Here is a 24,678-nt window from a genome sequence, read left to right on the forward strand (position 1 = left end):
CTGCTAGCCGCCTGAATCGCCGCGTCCCAAACGCCCACCGGACCCATATTTACTTTCTATCTCTTTTGACTTTTAATTTGTTTATACCTTCCGGAAACCTGCCTCACCCAATGTGATACGGAATCGCTATTATTTTTTATTTATTTTTAGAACACACTCAAGAACCTCCAGAAGCTAACTAGCTACAAGCTATTTAGTCATTGTTCGTTTTTTTAACCTGGATAACACTCGCCAGTCCAGCTTCCCTTCCCCATCCACCGCTGCCCCCTGGACACTGATCTCTTGGCTACATAGCTGATGCACGCTGGACTGTCCATAAATCACGGTACTCCATTCTGCTTGTTTGTTTTATCTGTTGGCCCCGTTGCCTAGTCTACGCCATTTTACCTGCTGTTGTTGTGCTAGCTGATTAGCTGTTGTCTCACCTACTGTTTTAGCTAGCTTTCCCAATTCAACACCTGTGATTACTGTATGCCTCGCTGTATGTCTCTCTCAAATGTCAATATGCCTTGTATACTGTTGTTCAGGTTAGTTATCATTGTTTTAGTTCACAATGGAGCCCCTAGTTCCACTCTTCATACCCCTGATAACTCCTTTGTCCCACCTCCCACACATGCGGTGACCTCACCCATTACTACCAGCATGTCCAGAGATACAACCTCTCTCATCATCACCCAGTGCCTGGGCTTACCTCCGCTGTACCCGCACCCCACCATACCCCTGTCTGCGCATTATGCCCTGAATATATTCTACCATGCCCAGAAACCTGCTCCTCTTATTCTCTGTCCCCAACGCTCTAGGCGACCAGTTTTGATAGCCTTTAGCCGCACCCTCATACTACTCCTTCTCTGTTCCGCGGGTGATGTGGAGGTAAACCCAGGCCCTGCATGTCCCCAGGCACCCTCATTTGTTGACTTCTGTGTTCGAAAAAGCCTTGGTTTCATGCATGTCAACATCAGAAGCCTCCTCCCTAAGTTTGTCTTACTCACTGCTTTAGCACACTCTGCTAACCCTGATGTCCTTGCTGTGTCTGAATCCTGGCTCAGGAAGGCCACCAAAAATTCAGAGATTTCCATACCCAACTATAACATCTTCCGTCAAGATAGAACTGCCAAAGGGGGAGGAGTTGCAGTTTACTGCAGAGATGGCCTGCAAAGTAATGTCATACTTTCCAGGTCCATACCCAAACAGTTCGAACTACTAATTTTGAAAATTACTCTCTCCAGAAATAAGTCTCTCACGGTTGCCGCCTGCTACCGACCCCCCTCAGCTCCCAGCTGTGCCCTGGACACCATTTGTGAATTGATCACCCCCCATCTAGCTTCAGAGTTTGTTCTGTTAGGTGACCTAAACTGGGATATGCTTAACACCCCGCCAGTCCTACAATCTAAGCTAGATGCCCTCAATCTCACACAAATCATCAAGGAACCCACCAGGTACAACCCTAACTCTGTAAACAAGGGCACCCTCATAGACGTCATCCTGACCAACTGGCCCTCCAAATACACCTCCGCTGTCTTCAACCAGGATCTCAGCGATCACTGCCTCATTGCCTGTATCCGCTACGGAGCCGCAGTCAAACGACCACCCCTCATCACTGTCAAACGCTCCCTAAAACACTTCTGTGAGCAGGCCTTTCTAATCGACCTGGCCCGGGTATCCTGGAAGGACATTGACCTCATCCCGTCAGTTGAGGATGCCTGGTCATTCTTTAAAAGTAACTTCCTCACCATTTTAGATAAGCATGCTCCGTTCAAAAAATGCAGAACTAAGAACAGATACAGCCCTTGGTTCACCCCAGACCTGACTGCCCTCGACCAGCACAAAAACATCCTGTGGCGGACTGCAATAGCATCGAATAGTCCCCGTGATATGCAACTGTTCAGGGAAGTCCGGAACCAATACACGCAGTCAGTCAGGAAAGCTAAGGCCAGCTTCTTCAGGCAGAAGTTTGCATCCTGTAGCTCCAACTCCAAAAAGTTCTGGGACACTGTGAAGTCCATGGAGAACAAGAGCACCTCCTCCCAGCTGCCCACTGCACTGAGGCTAGGTAACACGGTCACCACTGATAAATCCATGATTATCGAAAACTTCAATAAGCATTTCTCAACGGCTGGCCATGCCTTCCGCCTGGCTACTTCAACCTCGGCCAACAGCTCCGCCCCCCCCGCAGCTCCTCGCCCAAGCCTCTCCAGGTTCTCCTTTACCCAAATCCAGATAGCAGATGTTCTGAAAGAGCTGCAAAACCTGGACCCGTACAAATCAGCTGGGCTTGACAATCTGGACCCTCTATTTCTGAAACTATCTGCCACCATTGTCGCAACCCCTATTACCAGCCTGTTCAACCTCTCTTTCATCTCGTCTGAGATCCCCAAGGATTGGAAAGCTGCCGCAGTCATCCCCCTCTTCAAAGGGGGAGACACCCTGGACCCAAACTGTTACAGACCTATATCCATCCTGCCCTGCCTATCTAAGGTCTTCGAAAGCCAAGTCAACAAACAGGTCACTGACCATCTCGAATCCCACCGTACCTTCTCCGCTGTGCAATCTGGTTTCCGAGCCGGTCATGGGTGCACCTCAGCCACACTCAAGGTACTAAACGACATCATAACCGCCATCGATAAAAGACAGTACTGTGCAGCCGTCTTCATCGACCTCGCCAAGGCTTTCGACTCTGTCAATCACCATATTCTTATCGGCAGACTCAGTAGCCTCGGTTTTTCGGATGACTGCCTTGCCTGGTTCACCAATTACTTTGCAGACAGAGTTCAGTGTGTCAAATCGGAGGGCATGCTGTCCGGTCCTCTGGCAGTCTCTATGGGGGTGCCACAGGGTTCAATTCTCGGGCCGACTCTTTTCTCTGTGTATATCAATGATGTTGCTCTTGCTGCGGGCGATTCCCTGATCCACCTCTACGCAGACGACACCATTCTATATACTTTCGGCCCGTCTTTGGACACTGTGCTATCTAACCTCCAAACAAGCTTCAATGCCATACAACACTCCTTCCGTGGCCTCCAACTGCTCTTAAACGCTAGTAAAACCAAATGCATGCTTTTCAACCGGTCGCTGCCTGCACCTGCATGCCCGACTAGCATCACCACCCTGGATGGTTCCGACCTAGAATATGTGGACGTCTATAAGTACCTAGGTGTCTGGCTAGACTGCAAACTCTCCTTCCAGACTCATATCAAACATCTCCAATCGAAAATCAAATCAAGAGTCGGCTTTCTATTCCGCAACAAAGCCTCCTTCACTCAAGCCGCCAAGCTTACCCTAGTAAAACTGACTATCCTACCGATCCTCGACTTCGGCGATGTCATCTACAAAATGGCTTCCAACACTCTACTCAGCAAACTGGATGCAGTCTATCACAGTGCCATCCGTTTTGTCACTAAAGCACCTTATACTACCCACCACTGCGACTTGTATGCTCTAGTCGGCTGGCCCTCGCTACATATTCGTCGCCAGACCCACTGGCTCCAGGTCATCTACAAGTCTATGCTAGGTAAAGCTCCGCCTTATCTCAGCTCACTGGTCACGATGGCAACACCCATCCGTAGCACGCGCTCCAGCAGGTGTATCTCACTGATCATCCCTAAAGCCAACACCTCATTTGGCCGCCTTTCGTTCCAGTACTCTGCTGCCTGTGACTGGAACGAATTGCAAAAATCGCTGAAGTTGGAGACTTTTATCTCCCTCACCAACTTCAAACATCAGCTATCTGAGCAGCTAACCGATCGCTGCAGCTGTACATAGTCTATTGGTAAATAGCCCACCCTTTTCACCTACCTCATCCCCGTACTGTTTCTATTTATTTACTTTTCTGCTCTTCTGCACACCAATATCTCTACCTGTACATGACCATCTGATCTTTTATCACTCCAGTGTTAATCTGCAAAATTGTAATTATTTGCCTACCTCCTCATGCCTTTTGCACACATTGTATATAGACCCCCCCTTCGTTTTCTACTGTGTTATTGACTTGTTAATTGTTTACTCCATGTGTAACTCTTTGTTGTATGCTCACACTGCTATGCTTTATCTTGGCCAGGTCGCAGTTGCAAATGAGAACTTGTTCTCAACTAGCCTACCTGGTTAAATAAAGGTGAAATAAAAAAAATAAAAAAATCTGCGTCCTCCATTTAAGAAAAGCCTCAATGACCTAAAATGTTTCATTGGTGTTACCATCATTGGTGTTACTACGCCTACTGGTGGCACAATGTTATCATAACGGTTACAAACATTCAAAGAGTTCCTAAGATTCCATTTGAGTTAATTTAGAATGGAAAGATGTTCCCAAATACATTTAACAGGCTGGGAATGGGTGTTTTGACAATGGATTTAGAAGTGGATCAAAAGAATCTTCTCTTGAACTTGATTGGACAACTCCCTCAGTCCTCCTGCATTACCTTACATTTACATTTGTATCCTTTTGGGTTGCTGCAGTTCAGTGTTGTGGCACTTTAACTTTGCCCAACTCAGAGGGATGTAAGAACTCTCAAGATCAGCCACCAAAGATATAGGATAAAAAGGCAGGAATTCCTTCTGGTAGGGCTCTATTATTTCCTGAATACCGTCTGGTAGGGCTCTATTATATCCTGAATACCTTCTGGTAGGGCTCTATTATATCCTGAATACCTTCTGGTAGGGCTCTATTATATCCTGAATACCGTCTGGTAGGGCTCTATTATTTCCTGAATACCGTCTGGTAGGGCTCTATTATTTCCTGAATACCTTCTGGTAGGGCTCTATTATATCCTGAATACCTTCTGGTAGGGCTCTATTATTTCCTGAATACCTTCTGGTAGGGCTCTATTATATCCTGAATACCTTCTGGTAGGGCTCTATTATATTCTGAATACCGTCTGGTAGGGCTCTATTATTTCCTGAATACCGTCTGGTAGGGCTCTATTATATCCTGAATACCTTCTGGTAGGGCTCTATTATATCCTGAATACCTTCTGGTAGGGCTCTATTATATCCTGAATACCTTCTGGTAGGGCTCTATTATTTCCTGAATACCTTCTGGTAGGGCTCTATTATATCCTGAATACCTTCTGGTAGGGCTCTATTATTTCCTGAATACAGCCTGGTAGAACACTGTTATTTCCTAAATAACGTCTGGTAGAATTACATTGGTTTCCTTACCCTGTAATTAGTCGATGGATAAGGTACGACAGCAATATATGCTGTGGTTTTGTTTACCTGGCCATTGTCTCCAAATGCTATAAATTTGGCCAATAGTGGGAAGTTAATATGCCTGATATTTTCACATTTTATCATGTCCACATTTACAGTGCATTCAGAAAGTATTCAGACCTCTTCACTTTCCACACATTTTGTTACGTTACACCTTTATTCTAAAATTGATAAAATAAAAAAAATGTCCTCATCAATCTACACACAATACCCCATAATGACAAAGCAAAAACTGGTTTTTATACATTTTTGCAAATGTATTATTAATTAAAAAACAGGAATACCTTATTTTTTATGTAAGTATTCAGACCCTATGCTATGAGACTTGAAATTGAGCTCAGGTGCCTCCAGCTTCCATTGTTCATTTATTAAACTTTTATTTAACTAGGCAAGTCAGTTAAGAACAAATTCTTATTGACAATCGGGGGCAGAATGACAGATTTGTACCTTGTCAGCTCGGGGATTCGATGACCAACAGATGCATATCTGTATTCCCAGTCATGGGAAATCCATACATTAGAGCCTTGTATGAACAGTAACTCAGTCGAATCTTAGAAATTGTTGCATGTTGTGTTTATAGTTTTGTTCAGTGTAACGCCAAACCAAGGGGTCACCAAGAATACAAACTGCCCTGCAAAGATGAACATCAGTCTTGTACACACAGACGTTTGATGCAAAACAGCCAAGGGCCATCCGAGGGCCTTCAGGCAAGCAGGACCCACAACAATGACATCATCAGTCGCACGCCGGCAGGTCAGACTTCCGTTGATAACATTGTCTGGTTGCAGGACAACCCACCAATCAGTACCTGACCAGAAGTACAAATCAGCTTTAGAAGAACGTTTGAATGTTAAAAAAAACTCCACTCCAGCTGGACAATGCATTACGGAGTACTGTAGCAATAACATTGATGGCAGCCGTCATATTTTATGCTTACATTTTTTCTTCTTCCCCAGTGTAGTCACACTGATGTCTAAAGACTGTAGTCTTTAAAATGTACACAATGTCAAACCAACCTGAATATCACTCTGTTCCTTTTATTTAATCAAATCACGTCCTCACAAGGACACATTACAGGAATAACTTCTTGACCTACATATATAGTGTCATCTCTGACTCTGTGGCTACCTTGTAGTGTTCAGGTGTCTCTTTCAGCTCTGGGTCGTGTTCATTAGGAACAAAATGGAAGAAAATGGACTGAAGCAGTGGGGCACTATCTGGACTTGTCCAATAAGAAACACTTGTTTTCATTTTGCATTGCAAGACGTTTTAAAACTGGCAGACGACCCTTTGTCAATCTATTTAATGCAGCTAGATAAACAGACCCTCTGTAATTGTAATCAGATTACTGCAGAATAATAAAGACCACTGCAGACCTGTCTGTAGGAGTTACATCCTCATGTGGGACTGTCTCCAGTGCTGTAATACTGTGTACTGGCAGCTGTTTACATCTGCAGTAGTAGTGCACTGCAGTGGGTTTGTGCCACCGGATAATATGGTACTGGTTGTCTTAATATTTCAAAAGCCTCATGGGTAAAAAAAATAAAAATAAAAAATAAAAAAACCTGTCCTTTTCTATAATAAAAAGGTTGTTTCTAAAGAAAGATTACATCTACCACCATTCATAGACATTGAAACACTGGGCTAGAGTTCCATTAAACACTGGGCTAGAGTTCCATTAAACACTGGGCTAGAGTTCCATTAAACACTGGGCTAGAGTTCCATTAAACACTGGGCTAGAGTTCCATTAAACACTGGGCTAGAGTTCCATTAAACACTGGGCTAGAGTTCCATTAAACACTGGGCTAGAGTTCCATTAAACACTGGGCTAGAGTTCCATTAAACACTGGGCTAGAGTTACATTAAACACTGGGCTAGAGTTCCATTAAACACTGGGCTAGAGTTCCATTAAACACTGGGCTAGAGTTACATTAAACACTGGGCTAGAGTTACATTAAACACTGGGCTAGAGTTACATTAAACACTGGGCTAGAGTTCCATTAAACACTGGGCTAGAGTTCCATTAAACACTGGGCTAGAGTTACATTAAACACTGGGCTAGAGTTACATTAAACACTGGGCTAGAGTTACATTAAACACTGGGCTAGAGTTACATTAAACACTGGGCTAGAGTTACATTAAACACTGGGCTAGAGTTTCAATCCATTTTAGAATAAGGCAGTAACATAACAAAATGTGGAAAAGGTCAAGAGGTCTGAATACTTTCCGAAGGCACTGTTTTGGGCAACAGACGACCACACCGGGTCCCACTCCTATCAGAGAAAAACAAGAGGAAGTGGCTCCAGTAAACACGCGATCACCAACACTTGACAATTGAGGAGTGGAAAACATTGCCTGGTCTGACAAATCCTGGTTCCTGTTGCGTCATGCTGAGTCAGGTTTTGGAGTGAACAGCATGAGTCCATGGCCCCTTCCTGCCTGGTGTCAACAGTACAGGCTTGTGGCAGTGGTGTGATGGTGTGGAGAATGTTTTCCTGGCACACGTTAGGTCTCTTAATACCAATTGAGCAATGTTTCCATGCTCAGAAGAATTCAGGCTGTTCTGGAGACAAAGGGGGGACTGACCCAGTACTAGATGGCTGTACCTAATAAATTGGCCAAAGTGTATATGGCATGCTTTATTATAAACTCAGCAAAAAAAAAAAAAAAATCCCTTTTTTAGGACTGTCTTTCAAAGATAATTAGTAAAAATCCAAATAACTTCACAGATCTGCATTGTAAAGGGTTTAAACACCGTTTCCCATGCTTGTTCAATGAACCATAAACAATGAATGAACATGCACCTGTGTCGTTAAGACACTAAAAGCTTACAGACGGTAGGCAATTAAGGTAACAGTTATGAAAACTTAGGACACTAAAGAGGCCTTTCTACTGACTCTGAAAAACACCAAAAGAAAGATGCCCAGGGTCCCTGCTCATCTGCGTGAACATGCCTTAGGCATGCTGCAAGGAGGCATGAGGACTGAGGGCTTGTAGGCCTGTTGTAAGGCAGGTCCTCACCAGAAATAACGTTGCCTATGGGCACCAACCCACCGTTGCTGGACCAGACAAGACTGGCAAAAAGGGCTCTTCACTGACGAGTCGCGGTTATGTCTCACCAGGTATGATGGTCGGATTCGCATTTGCCATCGAAGGAATGAGCGTTACACCGAGGCCTGTACTCTGGAGCCGGATCGATTTGGAGGTGGAGGGTCCGTCATGGTCTGGGGCGATGTGTCACAGCATCATCGGACTGAGCTTGTTGTCATTGCAGGCAATCTTAACGCTGTGCGTTACAGGGAAGAAGTCCTCCTCCCTCATGTGGTATCCTTCCTACAGGCTCATCCTGACATGACCCTCCAGCATGACAATGCCACAAGCCATACTGCTCCTTCTGTGTGTGATTTCCTGCAAGACAGGAATGTCAGTGTTCTGCCATCACCAGCTGAAGAGCCCGGATCTCGAGCACGTCTGGGACCTGTTGGACTGGAGGGTGAAGGCTAGGGCCATTTCTCACAGAAATATCCGGGAACTTGCAGGTGCCTTGGCAGAAGAGTGGGGTAACATCTCACGGCAAGAACTGGCAAATCTGGTGCAGTCCATGAAGAGGAAATACACTGCAGTACTTAATGCAGCTGGTGGCCACACCAGATACTGACTTACTTTTGATTTTGACCCCCCCATTTGTTCAGGGACACATTATTCAATTTCTGTTAGTCACATGTCTGTGGAACTTGTTCAGTTCAGTTGTTGAATCTTGTTATGTTCATACAAATATTAAAATACCTGATTGTGATCAGACCTATTTGACTGTCTCCAGAGGTAGTCTGGGACAGATTGATTAGTTGGATGAATACTAAGGGAGAGAGTAGGTTGGCGGGTCAGGGAGGATGGAGGGTCATGGAGGTGGATGGAATCGGTTGGAGGGTCAGGAAGGTAAATTGGAGATGGTTGCAGGGTCCGGCAGCTGGATCGGAGGGTCCGGGAGGTGGTTGGAGGGTCCGGCAGCTGGATTGAAGGGTCCGGCAGCTGGATCGGAGGGTCCGTCAGCTGGATCGGAGGGTCCGGCAGCTGGATCGGAGGGTCCGGCAGCTGGATCGGAGGGTCCGGGAGCTGGATCGGATGGTCCGGGAGGTGGAGGTGGTTGGAGGTTCAGGGAGGTGGAAGTGGTTAGAGGGTCAGGGAGGTGGAGGTGGATAGAGGGTCAGGGAGGAGAAGCTGGATCGAGGGTTAGGGAGGTGTTTGAAGTGGTTGGAGGGTAAAGGAGGTAGGTTGGAGGGTAAAGGAGGTAGGTTGGAGGGTAAAGGAGGTGGTTGGAGGGTAAAGGAGGTGGTTGGAGGGTAAAGGAGGTAGGTTGGAGGGTAAAGGAGGTAGGTTGGAGGGTAAAGGAGGTAGGTTGGAGGGTAAAGGAGGTAGGTTGGAGGGTAAAGGAGGTAGGTTGGAGGGTAAAGGAGGTAGGTTGGAGGGTAAAAGAGGTAGGTTGGAGGGTAAAGGAGGTAGGTTGGAGGGTAAAGGAGGTAGGTTGGAGGGTAAAGGAGGTAGGTTGGAGGGTAAAGGAGGTAGGATGGAGGGTAAAGGAGGTAGGTTGGAGGGTAAAGGAGGTAGGTTGGAGGGTAAAGGAGGTAGGTTGGAGGGTAAAGGAGGTAGGTTGGAGGGCGTTAAACACAGGTTACGACACCAAAGGTTGACCGTTCTAAACCCATTGTAGCTTTTGGTTTTCAACCCTACCCAGCACCATTTTTTTATAGCCCTGGTTACATTTTAATTAATGTGATTTTGGTGCTCTGGCCCGGATGACCCAGGTACAACACATCCCGACTATATCTGGAGTAAGATCATTACAATCACTTATTTAATCGTATACACCAGTCTAAAAATGTGGACAAGATCAGGACACACGTTGGCACCAGGTTAAAAAGGCAAGGAAATACTTGGTCCAATAAGAACAGCTTATTTCCGTTTTGCTACGCTGATTTCAGTAACAACATGCTTCTCCAATGCTTTTCAAACAATTCCACCGCCTGATTGTGTTACAATGTCCAATGTTAGCCTGGTCCAATGTTAGCCTGGCTGGCAGATCTGAGGGGCAGTGCTCTGGTGACAACTTCTAATATCAGAACATTTTTTATTAACAATGATTTAGGATTACAATTGTAGTAATTGTTCACATTGTGAAAGCTAGGCAGATATGCAGTTCTAACATATCGTACATTGTCATAGCTAACATTACTTGTCACTTAACGTACAAACAGAAAATAAATCAATGCAAACTCGCACTTTTTGACCTTAAATCTGGGTACAGTGCCGTGTTGTTTAGAGTATCAGTGTCATCACGACACCAAACCCTACCAAGCTGAGCGCTTGGCTACCATGGCGCTCACCTACTGTAAGTCAGTCAAAGCTTTGCTTTCATGCACGCACACACACACATATACACCAGCCTTGAACAGTTAAAAGGTTACTAAGGTCTGCAACAGGCATGCAACAGGTTTAAAATATTAATGACAAATGAGAAAGATATAAAATAGATGGTTTCTTTAATAAAATACGTTTGAGAATGACATTCAATGGTGGGTTGAAATGATATTGCTGCTTGATACATACAGTACTTCATCAAGCACTGAGCAGAGTAGTTTAGCATGAGTTATTAGTAGGACTTAGTTCAACCCGTGTCTTACTAATAACCCCAGCATACAGACAAACCCCTTACAAGTTATTATCAGTCCAACATGGCTGTTGTGCTACATTCAAGTTGTCAACAATCACTACATGGTTACACCGAATGTAGACTACCACAAATGGATGGATTATGTCAGGGATAATCAACACGTTGCTCTATGCGGTCTATGGAAAACCATTAACGACGTGGGAGTCACATTATTTTCCAGAGAACGCATAGAGAGAGCACCGTGTTGATTATTCCTTTTGTACCATGGCTAAAATGTAAAATGTTCCGCTAGATGCGTGTTCATTTTCCAGTAGAAATGTGTTTTATTAACATCCACTGAAGTTGCTAACAAGCTTACTAGAAAGCTACGGTAGTTGTCGTAGTAACCAAACAAACAGACTTGCTAGTTTAGCTAACCAAACCCATCAGTAAGTTACTAGCTTGCGATTATGAAAATCTAATTCAGCAATGCTAATAAGTTTTCCATTCCACTTTCGCTTTCAAAAGCAGCTCAAAATATGTAAGAATTAACTATAGCCTTTGAATTCTACCGTGCTGATATACTGTGCGTTATAGAGAAATAATGCACGCTCTAGAATGCTCTTCAAGCCAATCAGAAACAAGCATTCAACAATACCATGGTATATAGAATATAGGCATCCACCCAATAATACACAGGAGAGGGTAAATGGTAGTAGACACATTGAGTATAGGACATGCTGTAGTTTAGGGTTAAGGAGGTTTATTTTATTTATTTAACCTATTTAGCCAGGTTAGTCTATTTTTCAAAAGAGACCTGGTTTAGGTGTTAAGCAGGAGTCCATTGCGTATAATTTTATAGGGATTAGAGCTATAGGTATGCAGAGTTCAGCCAACTTGTCAGGCATTTTGGCTCCAAACACCCCAATGACTACCAGAATAATGATCTTGAAACGTTTGGTGCCATTTAAATCGGACATCTCAAAGAGAGTTGGATGTGTACACATTACCTATGGCTCTGATGGGGATGAGACAGAGGTTGGTAGGAAGAGGTATATCTGGGTTGGGAGTTGGGAGGGGGGGGGTTAGTCTACTTCCTGACCGGCGGAGGGATCTTGATGTCCTGACCCTTCTCCAGCTTCTTCTCACATTCGATCAGGTAGTTGACGCCATCCACCACCGTCTGCACTAGCTGGACCTGATCACAGAGAGCGATAGTGGGCGTGTTAGCGAGCGACTGCATTGCAGACGCATGACAGATCTCACAACATCTAGGTAAGGGGTTTAGCATATCAGCTAAAGCACTTCATATGATATTGGCCTAGCAAGCTGATGCCCGTTGGCACAGTCGTGGACGTGGCACACAACCAAAGCCTGCGCGTGTTTGAGATCGACTGCACTGCGGCCAGACAGTGGCCAAATCACTGATCTACGAATTATCTTACATCCCAAATAACTAGTCATTATGTGATCAAGTTTAGTGATCAGAATTCTAAGCCCTGCTCAAACTAATCCCCTCAATCATGTGGACTGAGAGATTGTGGAGGGTCAAAAGTTCTCTCTCTCTCTTGCTCTCCACGTTTTTTTACCCACCCACTACGGTTTTCGATTCTTCACTCTCTCAAACTTGCCCTTCCATTCCTCACTGATTGGTCCTGGAGAGCTGCAGTGTGTACAGGGCTTTCATTCCCAGTGCTGTAATATCTCATTCAACTGATCAACCACATCTCGACTAGCTGAATCATGTGTGTATGTGTCAATGCACAGTGTTATTAGAGGATCTACCTTCCCCTTCTTACCATGCATTCACCCATCATACAACCCATGTTAATAATCCCATCATACAACCCATGTTAATAATCCCATCATACAACCCATGTTAATAATCCCATCATACAACCCATGTTAATAATCCCATCATACAACCCATGTTAATAATCCCATCATACAACCCATGTTAATAATCCCATCATACAACCCATGTTAATAATCCCATCATACAACCCATGTTAATAATCCCAGTATACAACCCAGGCATGACAATATTGATGAGGAGTCCCACCGTACAGAATAGTGACGTGTACAGGAGTCCCACCGTACAGAATAGTGACGTGTACAGGAGTCCCACCATACAGAATAGTGATGTGTACAGGAGTCACACCGTATAGAATAGTGATGTGTACTTGACTTATGTCTCCCATCCAGACACAGGAGAGGGTTAGGGTTAAACACATGCATGACAGTCTCTCTCCTCAAGACATTCCTCAAGCCTTCCAGTGCAACCCATAGCCGCATCTCAATAGTCTAAAATGGATTCCTCTCTCATATTCTTTCATTCACTTGACTGATGGGTAAAGTGAATGGATTTGCTACACTCCCCCTACCATCTGTAATGGGTAATAACTTTGACTTGACTCAAGCCTTTGGCTCCTCCTACAAGGAGCGGAGGCTACTGAGGAATGTCCTCCATCTCGATCCCTTCTGGGAAAAATTTGCCCGGTCGTACCAGTTGTAATGACCAAGTTCATTTATTTTGCATGGCCTTGTAATGTAGCGTACGCCATTTTAAACAATTGAGATGCACCCAGTAGCTGTGTGGGATGACATTTCTCCTAGGTACAGATCTAGGAACAGTTTCCCCTCCTTCTAAACCCAACTGAAACCATTAGTAGTGGGGGGAAAAAAAACATGAAACCAACCCAAGATCAGTGTCCAAACCTAACACCATGTATTCCCCGTTACCTCTGACTGGCCCAGTCTGTCCAGGTTGGAGATGTCGAAGGTGCTTCCCACGGCTGCAGTGTCCACTCCCCCGGTTCCTCTCTTCTGCAGACGCAGGTTGTCCAGGATCTTAGTGAAGCGAGGGTCCTGCAGGTTTACCAGACAAGAGTCACTTTTAGTAGACGCCCAAACAGAAAAACGGTTGGAAAATGGAGAGATACCATCTCAACGCTCGCTTACCCCTTTTTATATATTTTTCTGTTACGGTGTACCCTAACAAAGAGAAACATTCAGAAGATGATGGGTGGTGGATGACTGGCTCGTGGGGATCATATTGGTCCCTGGTTTAAGGGTATAGGTCTCATTCAAGTCCTACCATGGAGGTCTGGAGTACTGCTGGTTTTCGGTTCTACCTGATCATTAATTGCACCCACCTGGTGTCCCAAATCTAAAATCAGTCCCTGATTACAGGGGAAGAAATGTGAAAAAATAGGTGGAATTGGCTTCAAGGTCCAGATTTGAATTTAAGGGGTTTGTGTATTTAAGAATGTGTATTTGGAAAATCCAAAGATAGCCTGTGGGTTGGGAATGACATCGGTGGCAGGTAGCCTAGCGGTTAACAGCGTTGGGCTGGTAACCGAAAGGTCACTGGTTCGACTCTCCAAGCCAACGAGGTGAAAAATCTGTTGATGTGCCCTTGAGCAACGCACTTGACCCTAATTAGTTAACCCATGTCAATGTAAAATCCTTGTTGGGGCTCTTGATTAGATGTTACCTTGCTGAGCTTGGGCAGGTTGACGTGTACTCCAGCACGGAGTCCAGTGCCCAGGTTGGAGGGGCACGTGAGGATGTAGCCCAGTCTCTCATTCCACATGAACTCCCAGCCTTTCTCCTGGATCAGCCTCTCCACCTGAACAAACCTTTCACTTTAGACTAGATGGAAAAACATTCGATGACAACTTTATTTGTCTTGCATACATACACCGGCAGCCACATAATGGTGTGTGTGTGTGTGTGCGCACCTCTTTCAGGCCTGTGCAGAAGCGGTCAAACACTCTCTTCATGTTGCCTCCCTTCTCCATAGAGATGACTCTGGTGTGATCCTCTTCATTGATCCAGATCAGGAAGGTCTTCGTGTTGTTATGCCTGGGTTTGGTACAAAGGAGTAGCGAGGGTTGAAAACACAAAACGTATCAATACTAATTTCAAACTAAATAAAAACTACACAAAACACACTCTTAAAAATCAATACTTGTGTAGTGCTTCCTAATGCCATGGGATCCCAGCGCTCCCACCAGCGTACGTAGACTATTTTAGAGGAGCTGATCACGATCGTTGATAATAAATTATTTTCCTCAGAGGCCTTTATTTAATAAATAGAAGGTTCTGCTTCTCCTTTCTGTTGGTAATCAGGTTTGATCCGGGTGGTCCAAAAAGGAGCTCAGAGCATTCCTCAAATTGAGTTAAACTATTTATACATGACAGAGAGATCATTTCTCCATCCTCTATTGCACCAGCTAGAGTTAAATGTCAGGTTCCATTTCCCATACGTTATAACTTCATTGAGGTGATGGTGGCGGTAGACAGTATTGCCACATACGCAATAATCAAATTGCATTGTAATGGATGCAGTATTTCCATATAAGCAAAAACGTTCTTGTAATGCAATGAATTATAGACAATGGCATATTTGCCCCATTGGCCTCCTGAAAACAATTAGAGAATTGAATGAAGTAATGGATAGGTCTGAAGCCAGGAGAGCAGAGAGAAGCATGAAAGGAGGAGAGAGCTGTCCGAACATTTTAAATTTAGAGCCCTGAGGATGAATTATAGAGGAGAGGCTGGCATGCTGTAGGGGGGTAGAGAATGGCTGGAGCAGGCCCTGGCAGGGTAGCGGTTGGCATCAGGCTATTTCTGGGCACCAACTGAAACTCAATGCGGAGAGGGCATTGTCTGCATCACTAATGTACATCTAAGGCTCAGTCTACAGGAGAGTCTATGGCTCAGTCTACAGGAGAGTCTATGGCTCAGTCTACAGGAGATACAAGCTAGTGGACATTGTCACTTTGCTAGAAGATAAACCTCCATAAAGAAGAGTCCTGGTGATGTGTAGCACCAACTGTATGCAAATAATAACTAAGAGACAATAATCAAAATCACCTCCCACCGTTATGTCCACTAAGGTTCTGTATCTATAACCAACAGGTGCTTACCAGATACCGCGTGCATCTGGCCAATCGCGGGCCATCCCCGAACAGGTCAGCAGAGGGGACACGGGTTTATCGAACAGGAAGTGGTCCTGTGTCAACACAGTAGAGACAGGAAATGCTGTCTTAATGAAAGGGGAACAACATCAATGCCTAACAAAACATATCTGCTATTGTTTCCCTCCTGTCTTTTAGGTCTTCAAATGGATTGGCATCCTGACTCACATCAATGAGCTGCTGCTGCTCCTGGTCTGTCATGTGGGTGAGGCTGTAATATGTCCCCGCCAGGTCCCCCTTCAGGCCAGCCAGGGCGTCCACCACCACCTTCTCCACCTCCCGGCGCTCTGCCCGGGTACACGCCGGGGGCAGGCTCAGTCCCCTGATGCTACGGCCCGTCCTGACCCGCGACGACAGCACATAGCGCTCGTCGAATTTGCCCGACTTGAGCTGACAGACGGAGGGGAACAGAAAAATAGCGAATGGCGTAGCTATAGTAGTAAATATTATGACAGTTAGGCCTATTATCATGAAACCAAAAAGAAGGACATTTGTGAATGACCTACGCTCCCCAAAAAGCTAAATGGTTTAAGTCAAGGAAGTCATGACATGATTATTGATCCTACATTAGGTTCCTTTGATATGTGATTTGTATGGCATATACAGTAATTGACATTCATTGTAGCATATGACATATCATCGCTGTTTGACGAAAACCTTGTGACATTTTTTTTTTTAAAGCAGTACTCTGAACATTTAATTTAAGCTTCTAGTTTCAGAATTATATGTTCGTTAAAGAGAAAATATGGTAATTTGTTTTTCGAATTCCTGAAAGGTTTCTATTTGGGGACAAGAGGTTTTCATCAGACAAAAACGACATTCATGTAATATAACGTAATGAATGATTAACGTTCCAATATGCACAATCGATTTACTGCCTAACGATATAATGTTAGCTGGTATCACTGATTAGTATAGCGTCCAGTGAGTGAATCTGTCCACTTTCTAATGTTAAATATAGTAGTATGCAACACCTAACATGGTCTGTGTGTGGTGTGACCAGGTAGAGATAGTGACGTCAGGGAAAACTCAGCTTAAGGACAGCTCCACCATTAAGCCAGTTCTAGAAATCTCACTGATGAGGGTACACTGGCACCCTATTCTCCATATAGTGCACTAATTTTGACCAGACACAGTCCATACTGTTGTTTTCAGATGTATCTCTGTACCTTGCTGGAGTCCAAGTCAGTGGGATGGGTCATAGTCTGAGGGTCATAGCCATTGTGCCTCTCCTTGATGACCGGGTCAAGGAGATCTGCAAACACCTGAAACCCCCCACATCAAAAATGTCATCATTGTACAGTCTCTCATTTGGTTAGGATTTATAGAAAAGGAAAGGGTGATACCTAGTCAATAGTATAGCTGAATGCATTCAACAGAAATGTGTCTTCCGTATTTAACCCAACCCGTCTGAATCAGAGAGGTGGGGCTGCCATAAATCAACATCCACGGCATTGGCACCCTGAGAGCAGCGGGTTAACTGCCTTGCTCAGGGGCAGAACGACAGATTTTTAACTTGTCAGCTCGGGGATTCGATCCAGCAACCTTTCGGTTTCTGGCCCAATGCTCCTACCCACCAGGCTACCTGCCGCCTTGTAGACTACATTAAGAGAATCACTGTCACTTTACAAACTATTAGACAGGCTTACAGTATAGTATTCTAGTCTAGTATGATTTATACTATACCATTATGAGTTGGTGTAGTCTCATAGCAAGCAATGAAACTGATGACCAAAAGATGTGATCCCAAATGAAGGTCTCCTCTATCCTAAAACCAACACCCCTCTGGTGCAGTGGTAGTTGGTCTCAGTCTGAAATGGGACAGGGGGACTGGGTGTGCCTGTTCTCCATTGTCAGATTGAGTGGCTGGGATTGTAATATCACATGTGATCAATAGACCACTTGCTTTTGCTCCTCCTCATGTCAGAAAGTATCAAAACACAGAGAGTTCTCATTCATTCTTAATGTAGCTGACATAAATGTAGCCTATAGACTAAATGGGCTTTTTATGGCTTTAAGAAATGTCAAAAAGGGCATCTATTTAAAAAAAGCAAACTATGAATATATACAGTGCATTCGGAAAGTATTCAGACCTGGACTTTTTCCACATTTTGTTACATTACTACCTTCTTCTAAAACGAATTAAATTGTTATTTTCCCCCTCATCAATCTACACACAATACCCCATAATGACAAAGCAAAAACAGTTTTAATTATATATATTTTTTAAACGTAAAGCTCATTTGAGGATGAGGTCCAGAGGGGACATTGGATCATCTCCTCCAATGTGCTTTGTAAGAGCGGTGAGGAACTGAGAAAATAGACAGTTTATGGCTTCACCCTGATGAAAACTATACATCTGTCATCTGCATTCAAGACTTCTAACTGCTGCCTGCTCTGACCTCGTAGGACTCCTCATCCCCTGCCACCATGCCCACGGTCTTGATGAAGGGGTGCCCGGGGTTGTCCACACCAGTCTGGATGGCCTGGTCAAGAGTGTAGCCATTGGGCGTGGCCTTGTCCACCAGCTTGGCATAGATGGCAGGTGTCAGGTGGCTGGCCATGCAGTTGTTGTGCTTGCGCAGGTCCGGGTAGTCCGCACTGTCGGGATACATTAAATCATGCGGACAAAAATAGCTAAATCATTGTCTTTGACAACCACAAGGATAATAAAATAAATAAATAATATATATAAAAAATATATATAAATATATATTTAAAAAAAAAAGCTGTATAGGAAACACCTGATTGATGACACCATTATGATAATTACTGCCTAAGACTCACTGCAATGTAGCTTAGGCTACTCAATATCAAACAGCTACAGTGATTTCCATCTATCACTCTGTTCTAGCCTACCTGTGCTTTTCTTTTGACATACCAGTGCATGCGCGCTATGTTTAGCCTATACCTATCACAATGCGCGGTCATCACAGACAGCAGTGCAACCATACATGCTACAATCTGATCGCAGCAGACGTCGAGCATTCGACGACTATGCTTTGGAAACGGAATATCCTATATTTCTTAATAGGCCTATGCGTTATGCCTTCGGTTTGTCCAGTTTTGCATTTTGCCTCCAGCATCTTCTCTAATCGGTTTTGCGGTAGATTCTGCCTATCATAAAACCATAAAGCAGAGTTTTAGCCCAGCCCCCATTCAAGCCAAATAAGGAGAATCTAGATTCATTCTAGACCATTCCAACATGGTTCTGGAAGAAAAAAAACTGTCTATCTCACCAAATAATTAATTAGAGCGTTTCAATGTAGTCTACATATTGTTGGCAAAACATTCCACCAGTAGACCATGCATTCAGAGAATTATCTTATATTTATATTTCATCATTAGACATTAAAAAAACATGAGGCGGACTATAGCTTTAACATTTCGTGAATAAAACAGGCCTAGGTCATTTATCATTTCCACAAAAAGTAAGTAAGAAAGAACCGATTCGAAATAGCACATTCATACAATGCTGCTGCTAAAATAGTCTCCAGTTTTGACAGAGAATTCAGTGCATGTCAGCGTAGACTATTACTCATGTATTATTGTATCTAAAACAACAGGTCTACAGAATGACAATATTTCGCCCTTGAAATGGCTGGACTGAATGTCCATATAGCGCAATAAAGGGCGTCGTGGGTTACCTGGCAGGGTACACTCTCCGTACTTGCGCTCCGGCGGTGACATGTTCACGGTTGAGCAGAAAGGTCGCTGTCAAAGACCCGGCTCCAATTAATGACATAATGCCCACATTTCGTTTGCCGGACAAAATTCTGGCGAAGTTGTTTGCCATTGCTTTATTTCCACAGTTTCTGAGAGGTAGGGATGGATGAATGGAATGTGAGCCTTGGTGATGCTACGAGTCTAAAAGGAGAGGAAAATCAGAGAGGATAAGATGAGTGAGACTGGAGGAGGAGACCGACGCGTGGAGTGAATGCTGATGGATCCAAGTGAATGCAGCAACAGACGAAGCGGCTAGACAGCATTTGCTTTAGTCCGTGTGTATTTCACCCCTCCTTTCAGAAGGCTCTCAATTCCCATACACGCCAGCCTCCTTAATCCAATGTTGGACAGTAGTTAGTTCTACTGGAATTAGTTAAATATATATATATAATTTTTTTTCCATTAAATTGTTATTACAGATCGACAATTTAATTGTGTACATAAAACAATTGAGAAATATTAAATTAGAACAAGTAGGCTCCCACACTGTTCCCTCTAAACTGCGCACTAGCCCCGAGACTGCCGCGCACTAGCCCCGAGACTGCCGCGCACTAGCCCCGAGACTGCCGCGCACTAGCCCCGAGACTGCCGCGCACTAGCCCCGAGACTGCCGCGCACTAGCCCCGAGACTGCCGCGCACTAGCCCCGAGACTGCCGGGACTGCACATAACTAGACACCCAAGTAACAACGCAACGCGTTATGGGTGCGTGCAGTAACGCTAACGGTTTAATCCTTAAAACCCAAATTAGAACAACTCGATGATACTCTTGGCATTTTCTTAATTGGTTTATCACATTATTTTATCAATAGGTTGGAATATGACAAACATTATGCTTTATTAACCCAAACCAACAAAACCTATAGAATGCTATTGGCGTTTGCGCAATTACACAATAGTCTAGTAGCACCAGTCAGCATGCATCGCAGGAACCAGGAATTTAGAAAGACGCTCTGGCTTTATGCAGGCACCAAGGGCAACTATAGTGGCTAAATATATTGCTTTTGAGATACACAACGTTTAAAGATGCACAACGTCCCTATTCAGCCATATGCCTAATTCAACTGAAAGGTCAAGGCAAGATTGTTGCAATACTGTATTCTGAGGGAGACTTTTAGGTAGGACTATTTAGCAGGGGATAATTCAGTGATCAAGACATGAAATGATTAAATAGCAAATTTATACGTAATCTGATCAAAGTTCACAGGAGGAAATTATGCAAGAGAAGTTTCTTTATACAGGCATTTACATTGCAGGAGGAATGATTGCATAACATATGCATTTACATTGCAGGAGGAATGATTGCATAACATATGCATTTGCATTACAATTTAGCAATCAGCAGTCTCTTATGTGGAATAATTTTGTAAAACAGCAGTCTACTACTGAATGACAAAACTGCAATAAATAATAAATGGTTAAAAATATCATAACATGGTATGGAAATTGAGTTAACATTCATGGCAAACCAATAATTAAAATGTGTAAAGCATTTATACATTGTAAGTTTTATGTGACACATTACAGATGTGAAATATATGTAGGATAGTCTCACCTTGTTTCAGCTACTGGATGGTACTGCCCAGTGATGCATTTGGCAGCCCCGGCAGACCTGTGAGGCGTGGTGGCTCCTTATCTCCCTTAGAGTTGATTGTGCCTACACACATGACTAACGCCTACCAGTTAACCTGAGACACACACAGTCTACGAAAACAGAGCCGACCAAGGTCCGTTTGCGTCGCTCACTGGAGTTGGAAGATAAAGGGAGATGTACTTCACAGCTCTGACCTTTGAACAGGAAAGGGTGATTTCAGAGTTAGACTATCAGGTGCCTTATCAAATATACCTGCTGATAAGGTAAGGACAAAAAACACACACAAAAAAACACCCCGACAGGTTTACTGCCCCTCCACTGGGTCCAGTGATGGAGACTGAACTAAAATTGTTATAAATAATAGGCCTAACTTGTATCTTGTTTGAAAAATTGTTACAGGTACAGAAATAAAAACTGGGAATGACAAAAAGTGGTTCAGAACATACAGTTGAAGTCGTAAATTTACATTCACTTAGGTTGGAGTCATTAAAACTAGTTTTTCAACCACTCCACAAATTTCTTGTTAACAAACTATAGTTTTGACAAATCTACTTTGTGCATTGACACAAGTCATTTTTCCAACAATTGTTTACAGACAGATTATTTCACTTATAAGTCACTGTATCACAATTCCAGTGGGTCAGAAGTTCACATACACTAAGTTGACTGTGCCTTTAAACAGCTTGGAAAATTCCAGAAAATGATGTCATGGCTTTAGAATAGGCTAATTGACATCATTTGAGTCAATTGGAGGTGTACCTGTGGATGTATTTCAAGGCATACCTTCAAACTCAGTGCCTCTTTGCTTGACATCATGGGAAAATCAAAAGAAATCAGCCAAGACCTCAGAAAAATAATTGTAGACCTCCACATGTCGGGTTCATCCTTGGAAGAAATTTCCAAATGCCTGAAGGTACCACGTTCATCTGTACATACAATAGTACGCAAGTATAAACCCCATGGGACCACGCAGCCGTCATACCTATCAGGACGGAGACGCGTTCTGTCTCCTAGAGATGAACGTACTTTGGTGGGAAAAGTGCAAATCAATCCCAGAACAACAGCAAAGGACCTTGTGAAGATGCTGGAGGAAACAGGTACAAAAGTATCTATATCCACAGTAAAAGGGGTCTTACATTGTCATAACCTGAAAGGCCGCTCAGCAAGGAAGAAGCCACTGCTCCCAAACCGCGATAAAAAAGCCAGACTACGGTTTGCAACTGCACATGGGGACAAAGATGGTACTTTTTGGAGAAATGTCCTCTGGTCTGATGAAACAAAAATACAACTGTTTGACCATAATGACCATCGTTATGTTTGGAGGAAAAAGGATGAGGCTTGCAAGCTGAAGAACACCATCCCAACCGTGAAGAACGGGGGTGGCAGCATCATCTTGTGGGGGTGCTTTGCTGCAGGAGGGACTGGTGCACTTCACAAAATAGATGGCATCATGAGGCAGGAAAATTGTGGATATATTGAAGCAACATCTCAAGACATCAATCAAGAAGTTAGAGCTTGGTAACAAATGTGTCTTCCAAATGGACAATGACCCCAGACATACTTCCAAAGTTGTGGCAAAATGGCTTAAGGACAACAATGCCATCACAAAGCCCTGACCTCAATCCTATAGAAAATTTGTGGGCAGAACTGAAAAAGCGTGTGCAAGCAAGGAGGCCTACAAACCTGACTCAGTTACACCAGCTCTGTCGGGAGGAATGGGCCAAAATTCACCCAATTTATTGTGGGAAGCTTGTGGAAGGCTAAAGTTGCCCAAGTTAAACAATTTAAAGGCAATGCTACCAAATACTAATTGAGTGTATATACATTTATATAAACCCACTGGGAATGTGATGAAAGAAATAAAAGCTGAAATAAATCACTCTACCATTCTGACATTTCACATTCTTAAAATAAAGTGGTGATCCTAACTGACCTAAAACAGGGAATTTTTACTTGGACTAAATGTCAGGAATGGTGAAAAACAGAGTTTAAATCTATTTCACTAAGGTGTATGTAAACTTCCGACTTCAACCAAATCTAGTTTGCACGATGACTTGCATGAGTACCCTTGCCGGAAAACTAATGACTAATTTTATTCCCCAGAGCTAACGCCTAGGCTTTAGATTATGGCCACATTGAGATTTTGTGTCCGTAAAAATCTGTATTGAGCCAATAGTTTTTCAAATGGAAGTCATCGGTTGCTGGATGAATGACAACACGATTGTTTATGCAAATACACACAATATGTCCGCCTTTGTTAAGTATGCAATTAATCTGAAAAAAAAAGTAGATAATGATGTAGGTCTATCCTCATGTAATTTTTGATTTCATTCAAGTTCATGCGTCTCAGTGTGGGCTTAACCTTCAGCCAAATAGGCTAGCACAATCTTGAATAGTGTAAACAACCCAGACTTGATACCTGGTCAGTCACATACTGAACATTCAGTGATCAATGAACATTGGAGGGAGATTCTAATGATAAAGAATGTTACTTATATATTTTTAATAAACACTAATAATTGTGGTTTTAGTTTTTCACATTTGATTTAATTCAAATAACCATATATAATAAGATATTTAAGTTAACTATTTTATATTGTTTCGTGAATAGGTATTTAAAATACTTTAAAATATAAAATCGACCACAAACAATCTTGAAATATTGATATTTAAAGATTCAACTTTTACACTATAGCCAAAAGTATGTGGACACCAATTCAAATGAGTGGATTTGGCTATTTCAGCCCTACCTGTTGCTGACAGGTGTATAAAATCGAGTACACAGCCATGCAATCTCCAAAGACAAACTTTGGCAGTAGAATGGAACGTACTGAAGAGCTCAGTGACTTTCAACGTGGCACCATCTGGCAACGTCGCCATCTGGCAGTCCGATGGATGACTGAGTTTGAAGGATGCCAGAAGAATTCTACCTGTCCCAATGCATAGTGCCAACTGTAAGGTCTGGTGGAGGATGAGTAATGGTCTGTGTCTGATTTTCATGGTTCGGGCTAGACCCTTAGTTCCAGTGAAGGGAAATCTTGAAGCTACAGCATACAATGACATTCAATAAATCTGTGCTTCCAACTTTGTGGCAACAGTTTGGGGAAGGCCCTTTCCTGTTTCAGCATGACAATGTCCTCATTCACAAAGCGAGGTCCATACAGAAATGGTTTGTCGAGATCAGCGTGGAAGAACTTGACTGGCCTGGAACACCGACTGCGAGCCAGGCCTAATCGCCCAACATCAGTGGCCGACCTCACGAATGCTCATGGCTGAATTGGAAGCAAGTCACCGCAGCAATGTTCCAACATCTAGTGAAAATCCATCCCAGAAGAGTGGAGGCTGTTATAGCAGCAAAGGGGGGACCATATTAATATGAATCCATATTAATGCCCTTGATTTTGGAATGAGACGAGCAGGTGTCCAATTCAGCCCAGTGATGGGTAACTTTACTAATCTAGGTGTACAAATAATACCGTACAAATCATGCGTTTTAAAAAGAGTCAAATTATTAATGTTAATTGC

At 43.5% G+C, this 24,678-nt stretch overlaps 1 protein-coding gene across 1 annotated transcript; it reads right to left on the bottom strand.

The window, feature by feature from the left end:
* Positions 1–10,722: 10,722 nt before the first annotated feature.
* Positions 10,723–21,241, bottom strand: LOC109897707 (creatine kinase U-type, mitochondrial). The gene is made up of 10 exons (XM_020492235.2): positions 21,115–21,241; positions 19,482–19,701; positions 18,237–18,435; positions 17,004–17,099; positions 16,003–16,224; positions 15,784–15,869; positions 14,593–14,716; positions 14,346–14,480; positions 13,592–13,717; positions 10,723–12,047 (listed from the first exon to the last, which is right to left on the bottom strand). The coding sequence occupies exons 2-10, from the start codon at positions 19,628–19,630 to the stop codon at positions 11,940–11,942; spliced, it is 1,245 nt and encodes a 414-aa protein (XP_020347824.1). The 5' UTR covers positions 19,631–19,701; positions 21,115–21,241; the 3' UTR covers positions 10,723–11,939.
* Positions 21,242–24,678: the final 3,437 nt, after the last annotated feature.

This window comes from Oncorhynchus kisutch, linkage group LG10 (genome assembly GCF_002021735.2).
Source record: "Oncorhynchus kisutch isolate 150728-3 linkage group LG10, Okis_V2, whole genome shotgun sequence".
Lineage (NCBI taxonomy): Eukaryota > Metazoa > Chordata > Actinopteri > Salmoniformes > Salmonidae > Oncorhynchus > Oncorhynchus kisutch.

Coding starts and splice junctions, on each gene's coding strand:
- LOC109897707 (XM_020492235.2), bottom strand. CDS start 19,630: ATGGCAAACAACTTCGCCAGAATTTTGTCCGGCAAACGAAATGTGGGC. Junction 17,100..18,236: donor GGGATGAGGAGTCCTACGAG/GTCAGAGCAGGC, acceptor GGGGGGTTTCAG/GTGTTTGCAGATCTCCTTGA. Junction 16,225..17,003: donor CTGACTTGGACTCCAGCAAG/GTACAGAGATAC, acceptor TCCGTCTGTCAG/CTCAAGTCGGGCAAATTCGA.